The sequence below is a fragment of the Cheilinus undulatus genome, linkage group 1 (assembly GCF_018320785.1).
Source record: "Cheilinus undulatus linkage group 1, ASM1832078v1, whole genome shotgun sequence".
Taxonomy (NCBI): Eukaryota; Metazoa; Chordata; class Actinopteri; order Labriformes; family Labridae; genus Cheilinus; species Cheilinus undulatus.
In genome coordinates, this window is record NC_054865.1 from 8,519,626 (window position 1) to 8,530,344 (window position 10,719).

General features: G+C 41.7%; 1 protein-coding gene across 1 annotated transcript in view; it reads left to right on the forward strand.

Annotated features, from left to right (window-relative positions):
* Positions 1 to 10,432, forward strand: part of mmp15b (matrix metallopeptidase 15b) — a 78,759-nt gene extending 68,327 nt beyond the window's left edge. The window contains exon 10 of the mRNA XM_041784492.1: positions 1,563 to 10,432. Coding sequence (XP_041640426.1) covers positions 1,563 to 2,077 — 515 coding nt within the window. The 3' untranslated portion in view covers positions 2,078 to 10,432. The remainder of the gene's footprint in view (positions 1 to 1,562) is intronic.
* The last annotated feature ends 287 nt before the right edge of the window (positions 10,433 to 10,719 follow it).

Here is a 10,719-nt window from a genome sequence, read left to right on the forward strand (position 1 = left end):
GTTAACCGTCGTATTCGGCTAACTGCAGAAACAATTGAAAAGTTTATTATAAATGGATGTAAAAATGTCAATATCAGACGTACTGTTGTGGATTTAATCTTTAAAGATCTTGGAAAGTAAGCCAAGCTCCAGGCTCACTAGAAAACATTCTGTAAGAGCTAAGGATGCAAAAAGAAAGTCAATAGGAAGGCAAAACAGAGAGCTTTCAGAGGAAATAACAAGTAAATTACTACGATTTACAGTTATTAAGTTACCAAGACATTTATTAAAGTATGTGCTCTAAGGGTGAATAGCCAAAGACTGCAAGCAAACTACTACACTTTGTCTTATTTGTTGCAAATGTGTTTGTCACTGTAAGTTTGTAAGAGACATAAATGTAACTTTTGTGCCTTTAAGAAATAATAAAATGTGGTAATAATTGTCATATTTGCTGACAGAGGTAAAATAACTGTGAAGATCTGAAGTATTGCAAAACTTTATCCATATCGATATCGATCAATATCCGGCAAAATGGGATAAAAATAAAAACTCAGTTTCATAATTTTAATCGAGGAGTTGAGTGTCAACTAGCATATCGATCAAGGATGCCATCTTACCCAGTACAAAAATTAGAATGGCTGAAAAAAAGACAGCAGATACACCAGTTGGGCCCCCCCAGTTGTAGTCTGTTTTAGTTTTTGTGAAAACAGACAGTGGTCCTGTTAACTGAGCTATAACGTTGCTCCCCTTACCTGTGCATGTAGAGATACCAAGTTATCATGACCTTAGAAAAGGGAAAAACTCCTGTTCTCTTACTTTTTTCTAGTTTTGAAGTTGAATCTGAACAAAATCATGATGTTCAGGAGCAGAACTATTCCTCTGCCCGGAGCACTGACTTCCTGAAGTCTTGTTGTCAATGTAAGGTTGGCAGGCAACCAGCACAGATTTCTAGAGACAGGCAGACTTGCTTTCTCAAACCTTTTTCCTGTCTTTATGCGGATGCTGAGCTTACCAGCTTTTGGCTCTTGCTGCTTGTCGAAAAATAACGAGAATGGCATCAATCCTGAGGAAGATTTTGTAGATCGGAAAGTTGCCTTTTGTGAAATAAAGTTACTCATGAGCAGCTGAACAGTATGCAAACCTTTTTTCTGACACTTGGCCTGACAAAAAATAATTGTATTTCTAAAGTTGTAAGATTCTGAAACTTTTACTTGGTTTGAGAAAGATGAGGGAAGGTGAACTCAACTTTTTCCTCTTGGCGCACCAGTGACACTGCAGTTGGTGATGATGGGTAACTTTTTCAACATGAGAATAAAAACGTCTTCCTCTTTAGAGACATAATTCACTTTTAACAGAACAGAGGCTGGGATCCAAAAGTAGCACCTGTCTGAGTTACAAACCAGCGAGGTAATCTTAGGAATGGATACCCCTGTATTCCATAAAACCTGTGCAGAGTTCTTCAAAATAGAGCCACAAATGGTCCCTGCAATCCTGGAATATAAGGAGTAGAGAGGGACAAAAATATGGTCAATCTTAGGTCTTTAAAATTTTCTTCCATCTTCTTCCCTCTCTGCCTTCTGCAGCATACACCTTCTTCTACAAGGGATCCAAGTACTGGAAGTTTGACAACCACCGCATGAAGAGTGAGCCAGGCTACCCTAAATCCATCCTGAAAGACTTTATGGGCTGCAGCGTGGACCTGGACCCAGACAGAGACACGGACACAGACTCAGGACGCAAATACCCAGACGTGAACCGGCCGCCATTCAACCCGGACGCTGGACGTGACGGTGACAAGGGCAGAGACCGGGATGGGACGGATCGTGGAGGAACAGACAAAGACGCAGGCAAAGGATCGGATAACGACAAAGATGAAGACTACAGGGAGGGTCGAGAGGAAGACACCAACGAGGTGGACGTGGTTCTGAAGGTAGACGACAGCGAGGAACGGACCATGAACATCCTGATGGTGACCATCCCGCTGGTCCTGGTGCTGTGCATCCTGGGACTCATTTACGCCATCATCAACACGCTGCAGAGCAAAGGAGCGCCACGGCTACTGGTGCACTGCAAGCGCTCGCTGCAGGACTGGGTCTGACCCCTTCCCATGAGGGTTCACTGAACTATAAACTTTAAATGAACTTCTGACACAAACGTCGTCTAATCTGAACCTCCTCCTGTGATCATTCGTCTCACGTCTCTGTGGCTCCTGCAGCTCTTAGGTAGTAGATCCAATACTGTACGCATTCACACAAACACAGACAGGCATAAATTATGCCTTACATAAACATACCCACACGCACATGCACACAAACACCACCCTAACCTCCTCCCATCTCCCATGGTGCTCTACAATGCGTTGACTGTAGTCTATTTATATGAGAGAAGTTTGCACAGTGTTTTTATTTCTCGTTGTTTTTGTTTTGTTTTGTGTGACTTTTTATTTGTTATTATTTTTTACTAAACCAGGAAGCCTGTTCTATTCTCTCTTCTGTTTCTGCACCACCCTTCTCCGTTGTCTAAGTCTCTGCAGGGGCTTTTTCTTCGCTGGTAACTTCTCATCTGCTTAACCGCCATCAACACTGCAACAAAAACGAGAAATGGAGGGGTTAAAATGAGAGAGTGGTTGGCACATAGATGATAACCGCAAAGTTTGGTTGAGAACTGTGTCTTACTTCCCTTAGTTTCACTTTCTTCCGCTTCATTCATCTCTTTTTCTGCAGTTCATTTTGTCATGATGATGATTGGAGGTGAGTTAGAGACAGACAGGGTTTAAATTTAACTGTGGTTTACATTAACACATGTAACAAATCCTGATTTAAGTCCAGATATTATCTTCTTGACTCTGGTCAGGCTGCAGTTAGAACTCTGACAGGTTGAGTCCAGTTTGTTGGCTATAATGCTTTGGTCTTAAAGGATAATTCAACTTTACAACAGCTAAAATCTTATTTTCAAACCCATATTTACATCAGTGAAGAGGCATGTAACAATTCCTTTGATGATCCCCATCATGAAACTGGGTTAGACTTTTATTCGCAATTATTTAAATGTGTCTCACTTTAATAAAAAAAAGTGAGACTGAAGCCAATTCATCAGTCAAGCAACCTTTGAATTTAACTTGTAAGGTCAGGATGTTGTGAAATCATGTCATAAAGTTGAGTCCAGAAAAGGCTTTCAAGTGGTAACTATTTGGGAATGCTGCCGGCTCAGACTACACAAATTCAGCATGATTTTGGCCCGACTGCAACGACGCAGCTCATCGTCAAAACTCTGGCCTGATTTTGAGCGTCAGGCAGACAAATGGTCTTGTAGTGTGACATAGTTAACCAAAACACAAAATCACACATTTCTAAAGTAAACTGCTTCCCCTGAGGGCAGGAGGTAGCACCAGGTGGGATATGACTTTGTAGCATTTCTGAATGAGCCTTTCCAAAGTAAAAGCCATCTAGCTATACATACATTCATTGGTACCAGTAATTGTTGTATTGTTTTGTAAAAATTACCGAGGTCCAGACCTCATGACCTCATAGCTGGCTCTATAAAATCGATGCCAATGCTGATAGCAATGTTTAAATTAACAATTCAGGGATGGCCAATGCTAATGTTTTTTTTTCATAACTTCTTTTGCTGTAACAATCCCAACATTTTTTCTCATGCCTGGGTAGAAAACAGATCAGAATTTGTCTAAGAAGTTAAATCTTCAGCCAATTACTAAATGCCTTCTCTTCATCAGGTGTACTTAAATGTCAGCATTACATTTCTGACTCAACAGATGAACATCTGCTACTGACACTGATTCATGCTCACGGTATTTGTAGACAGCTGATGGTTAAACAAAACAGCTAAAAGTGGCTGATTCTGAAGTTAAACCGATGCATCAGAGCATCCTTGCTAAAATAATACCCTTAAAGACACCCTCCAATCACTGACACTCAAATTTCAGGAAATAAAAAGATAAAGGATTATGAGAGAAACCTTATGAATGGTATGAGAAAGCCTCCTGATTTTACTTTGACTCCTCATTGTTTCTGTAGTGGGTCACCTACGACCTTTGGTGGTAGAAAAGGCAGTCGCTTACACTTTTGGCTGGCTCAGTTCTCTCATTGTGCTCAGTTTCCCTGTACCTATGGATTATTTAGTCAGTCTAACACAGGGGTCTGTTTGAAGAATTTTATGGCATTTTGAAAATCACTGTTATTCAGCATTTGGTGGACTCTTGTAGCTTAGCTCATTACCTCCTAGCTCTTTATGAAACTCAGACATTTGTTCAGAGATACTGTGTCTAGTTTTAGCTATTTTTTAAGGTTATTCTATGCCTATACCAGGCTTTCAGAAATAATAGGATCTCAAAATGTTTAAAAAAAACAGAACATATGGCTGATTGTCCAACATTACTGCCTCTTTTGCTCTCTTGGGAGTTCTAAAAACTATTTTTCTGTTCCTCCCAAGATAACATTTTCCTTTTTGTAATGCTAGTGCAACACATGAAATGATGGCAACACATAAAACGACCCAAGGCGTCATAAATAGTAATCCTCCTTCCTTGAACCTCCCTGAGCCGCACTCACACATAGTAGACAACAGGTCTGCGTCCTTTCTTTCCCTTATTTGGAAACCATTTAAAGACCTCTTACTCTGAAAGGGTAAACAGACTTTAAAGGAGATATCTTTTTAAACTCTCTCATTTATGAGTTGAACTCTCACGGAGCCTCCTCTCTGCCACATGTAGACCTTCAGAGGAGTCAGACTTGTGGCTTCTCTGTCGGCTCGTTGAGAAATAACAGAAGAGACGCAGCATTCACTGCATCATTGTGACATAAAACAAGAGAAAGCCCAGCCTTTAACTTAAAACAGGATGTAACACCATCGATACAACACAGCAGTTGCCGCTTGTGGCTAATGCAGCGTGGAGTTTTTAATGGAGATTTTACTGCTGGTGTTTTTGAAAGGACGTTTTCATTGATGACCCGTTTGTTGTAAACACGGTGAGGCTGCTAGTATCCGGGTGGGCTCGGCCGTGCAGGCTCATGTGAACTCACGCTAATCCTCTTCATTAAGAAACAGCAGGTGTGTGCAAATGCTGTTAACCTCAGAGACCCCCAAACTAAACCTTGAACTCCTCTAACCAAAACAATCTCTGCTCGCTTTTCATCTGGTAAGATCAGAGATCAGACGAAGGGGAGTGCTGGAGTAAAAATGTCAGTGTAAACTAATCGTTAAATCAGCTTCAAAGAGAGATGAGACTAGTTAAAGATTTTAATTTGTTCGGATAAAATCACTGCCAGACATTTGCAAATAGATCTAACATTTTAAATGCAAAAGTTGAGCTATAAGGAAAACTGATCATTTTGATGAAGCTGGAAATTGCTACTCCGTCAAGTCTCAAGATTTGTTTCTTTTTTCTGTTTAGAGAGGAATAAAAACCAGTGGTTTACATGGACATGTCTAAAAATATGCAGGTACTTTTTGAAATGATCTAAGTAAAGTGGTTGCTAAACTGTAAAGTAGAAATACAAGTGCATGCTAATGCTGCTGCCATTTATGATCATGCTTTTCTCTCTTAAAGAAAAGAAACAGCAGTCATCTTTTTCTCTGCACCAATTTGTGAGTACATTTTAAGAATTTCCTAACCAACATGACATTGTTTTATAATGAGCAGACCTATTTTAAGATATGCAAATTGTTTAGAAGCTTTAGAAAACATTATCATCTAGAAAAAAAGAATATTTGGAGGCTGAATGTGGGCCAAAATAAGAGAGCGTGTACGGATAGAGGGCTATAGAGTGCAGTTCCAAATATGAATGGGAGGAAAGCTTATCTGAGGGAGCATTAAGAAGTAAGCTGCCGCTCTGACCAGGGAGGGCTCAGCTCAGCCGGCTCAGGTTACACAGATGTGGACGGGGAGGGTGAGGAGAAACTGAATTTCCTGCAGCTGAAACTGGGAATAGAGGGGGGGAGAGGAGGGGGAGGCTGACCTCTTCTCTCTGAGCTTGCAAAGTTTGGATCTCAGGAACAAGGAGGGGTGGGAGAGAGAGGGAGAGAGACTTTGATTTGCTCTATCCCACTGGCAGCAGTGACCCAAATTCTCCTGTTAGTTAAACAGCAGAGCTAGCCAAAGAGGAAACTTTAGCTTACAGTAGCTGACAGACTTTTTATGTCTGAGGAATGCTCGCTGTAAGGGCTTTGCTTCTAGTTGTGTTTGTAGCCCATGGCATGATTTACAGCCTGCATACTGAACCCAGTTAGGCCTGGGGGATAAAATGATCCAGAGTCATTACACTAAGCCTTTTTCACACTTGCACTACTGAAATTATCAGACAACCTGCCCCTGAAATCCTCCCAGGTTCTTCATTTACACGTCCCTTACAGCAGGAGATTTTTCCCTGTCAGATAAAGCAGGACGAGATGTAAAACAGACACTACAGACGTCATGGTCTAATGTTTATAACAAATCAGGCAGAGCCACATGGTTGGACAGTATGATTTGCTTGAGGATTAAGGATTGCACTCCAGAAACTTTAACCTAAGGAACTGCACTCATCTAGTCACATTCACTGATGAGATCTTAGGGTATATAACACAGGCAATAAGGTCTGCATTGATTGTGGTAAGTAAAATCTTAAAATAAAGCAGGGAAACTTTTCTTCTTCAGTGTCTTAAGAGATGTACAAGCTTGCATTGCATTTGCAGATACAGTAATACTTCCTAGAAGCAATGCAAGTCTTATTCGTGTGTTTTATATCTTGAAATAAGACATTTATCTAGACTTTTCAGGTGAATTTGGCTTAAATTAAGTGATAGGGTAGAATTTGTTGACTGTAAATTAGACAAATACACTTGCTTAGATTTGAGTTTATTCAGTGTATGGTCAAACAGAAGAAGGTTCATTAGTTGCTTGTTAAAAAGGGGCGTATTACCACCTGTTGTAGTAAAATCAGACTTAGATACATCAATAAATCTGAGTGATTTTATACTGGGACAATGACATCAGTCCAGTCAAATTGCTATAACCAGACTGTAACTTAACCTTGACATCACTTTGCATGTAAATTTACTTGCAGTCTCCTGTCATAATCAAGCAAAGCTCCAAGAAACAAGCTGTGCTCATATTAGCATTAGCTTGGCCTCACTCATTTTGCCCTGCCCTGCCTGATCTTCACAGCAGCAGCAGTCTTTTCTGCTTGTCTAGGAGAAACATCTATTGAGTTAGGGCTCCTGCTAGGTGAAGACAGGTGGAGGTGAGACGAATCATAACACATAGGGGGAGTTAAGAAGACACCTGTGCTGAAAGGAAGAAAAGAAAGAGCACAATCAGCTGTCGATAGAAGTTTTGAGATTGATCTGTGGCCAGTAGATCTAGCCGTTGCCAGGAAACGGTGTCCTGTGTCCATCACTCGCCTCCTCATCGTCAGGGTCAAGGGGGGAGGGGGTTGGCGGACGAAGCTAATCAGCGTTAAAAGCAACCCCACCCCCCCTTCCACAGCTCTCCTCTACTCTCCTGTCCTGTCCTGTCCTGTTCTTCCATTGGTCCGCTGATGACAGCACTGTGTCTGGACAGGCTCAGAAAACGCCGACTCATTGCACTAGACAAAATGTTGTGGTAGTTCTTCTCCATCAACTCCTCCTTTTTTATTTCTCCCCTGTAACCTCCACACAGAGTCCACAGGGAGTTAACCACTTCAAAGCTTGAGAAAAACCACTTCAAAGTTGAAAAAGTCGAGCGTACCTGAGTTTGCTTTGCTAGCAGTTTGAGAGATTCTCTGTGAGGTGACACTGACTCAGACTGAATCAGCACGGTTCACCGTCTCAGGACGTGGAGCAGAAACAGAGGAGGCCTGAAAGGTTTAGGGAAGAAATCTGTCAGGGCTGATTGATGAATGTTTTTGTGTTTGTGTGCGTGGAGGTGTTCAGTTAATCAGCTCTCCTCTCCATAAGCCAGGCCTGTTGTCTGACTGTAAATCTCCCACACTCTCTCCATCCCCTCCCCTCTGCATACTCAGCCCGGCCCTCTGAGCCCGAGGGGATCATAATAACAACAATGGCCTTCTCTTTCTCCTCTCTCGCTTTCTCCTCCCCCTATTTTCTCCGTCACAAATACACACAAACACATTATTGTCTTTCAAAACCTCACCTTCCTTCCCCTCCTCTCGCTTAGGAAACCAGTCCAGAGCCAAGGTCCAAAGCTGGTTTTAGATTCGACGTCTTATTCAGCAACATTAAATGCCACATTTGGATAAAGGCAAGATAGTTGTGCCCTAATGAATGGATAAGTGGAGAAATCGCTGAACCCAATTATGTCCTTCATACTGGCTGACCATAACTCAACCAGCAAAGCAGCACAAGCTGGCACATCCAAGCTGATCTTACTAGTCCCATGACAGCAGTGTTTGGTATCATTTGGGTTTGAATTCCATCCATCTATCCCTTTTTTTTTACCGCTTTTCTCATTGGGGGATGCGGGGGGCTGGAGCCTATCCCAGCTGTCATTGGGGTACACCCTGGACTGGTTGCCAGTCAATTGCAGGGATGACATGTAGAGACAGACAACCTACGGCCAATTTTAGCATCACCAATTAACCTAATGAGCATGTTTTGGTATTGGGAGGAAGCTGGAGTATCCGCAGAGAACCCATGCACGCACAGGGAAAACAAGCAAACTCCACACAGAAAGGCCCTGACACAAACTAGGGACCTTCTTGCTGTGAGGCAACAGTGCTAACCCCTGCGCTGCTGTGCAGCCCTGGGTTTGAGTTCATAGTTTTAAATTGTTTTTGCACAGGATGCTCAACACTAAAAACAACTACATTGGCTTTTGCGCAGCGGAACAGCAGCCGCGGAACAGCAGCAGTCTCCTAACATATCTATTCTACCATAAGGTCATCACGGCCCAAACAGCATCACCAACTTAACAGACCAGGCTCCATACATGTAAGCTGCAGGTTCTTCCAATGCAAGCACCCTAGCCCATGGCCCTGATTGCCCCATAAATGGAACAAACATATCCCTGATGCTAGCATTACACATGAAAAAGAAAAGCAAAGAGACCCCAGGAGAAAACAGAAGAAAAAACCCAGAAAAGTCTGAAGAGAGAGCTCAGAAAGAGGATGGGGGTGAGGTAGAGTAAGTGCCCCGATTGCCTCAGGCTGTTGCTCTACCTCCCACTACTTCCTCATTTTAATGTGGGAGAAGAGGACTGAGAGAACAAAGGAGATGAATGGTTTACTTACCTTTCTTTTGACCCCATACTGGCCTTATCCCCCCCATACAAACCCACTGGCTTATCTTCATCTGACATCTCCCTACAGCAGAAAGAGTCTCTTTAAAACACTGCACCTGTCAGAGCCAGTAGGAAGTTGTTTTCAGATATAAATGCTCAGAGGTTTCTCTACGTAAATGCCTTGTTTGTTGCCTCTGATGTGAAGTTTATTTAAGGTTAGGACATCGCTGAGCTTGTCAGAGCTTTCTTCTCTCTCAGGATTTGTTTCTGTAAACATTGCATGCTAAGCATTCTTCACTCAGTCTCTTTTCGATTCTTTTAACCTTTCTTTTTGTCTTTTATCTTAATGAAAATCTCTGTTTGAGTCATGCAGAAGTCAGGTTTTCTTCTGTCTATCAGCGCTCTTCATGTCTTTTCAGTTGCCTGCGGTCACTGTGCATCCCTGCCCCTCCTAATAACCACAAACTTAAAAAAAGTTGTTGCATCAGCACCGTGCAAAGTCTGAAACTCCACTGGGGAAAAAAAATCAGATCAATAAAACTTGACTGAAAAGATCAAAGCAAAAAAAGGAAAAAAAAAAAAGACTGTTTTTGTTTCACTTTTTGTGGCTTATGACGCCTCGAGCGCAGAGGACTGTGGGTCGTCTAGATGCTTCTCTCTTTCCCAGGAGTGCATCTCACCTTTCTCGCCGAGCCTTCTCCACCCTGAAACCACTCATTTTCAATCACCACTCGACTAACTCAGCTGCTCACAGAGAAGACCAGAGCTGACAGATGACTTTTAGTACCTGTGTCGTCGTTTTTCCCCGGAGGAGAGCGGCGGAGCGGCTCTTGTCAGACGGGCAGTCAAACTGTGGAGCAGCCTGCTGTTTTCATCACTAACAGCAGCTACAGTAGAGATTAGAAACCGTTGGATTTAGTCAATCCTGTACTGACAATAGTGGAAGTTGGCATCTCACACTTTGAAACTTTGTTTCTATATGAATGATGGTTCAATTTTTTTCTGAAAAAAGTCGAAATCAATGAAAACAGATGATTTAAATGTTTGTTTTTGATCATTTGTCTTATGTTGTTTTAATTTTGTGAGGTTTTTTCTCTACAAACTTGATTTTTTTGTTTATAACATTCCAATTAGTTTTTATGATTGGTTGTTAGTGTTTTTTTTTCTGTAGAAATGTAAAATTTTATACATTTGTGTTGTGTGTTCACCTCTAGTTGAGTGTGTTAACAAGCCATGCTGGACATGTACACATTAAAAAAAATATTCTCTGAAACTTGTGATTTTTAGCTTTTTTGTGCAGTTATCACTTCTAGTTAATCCAGAGTAGATAATCTGCAGTTGGAATTTAACATTTTCGTGATAAAGATCCTGTTAGGAAGCTCACATTTATCCTGTTTTTTAAAGAGAAACAGGACAGAAAGAGCTCAACCTGTGTGATGATATTAAGGAATACTGTGCATCAATGGGACATAACACTTTGTCCACAGGGGGTGCCAAAATCCATGCAAACTGAAAGATGCTTT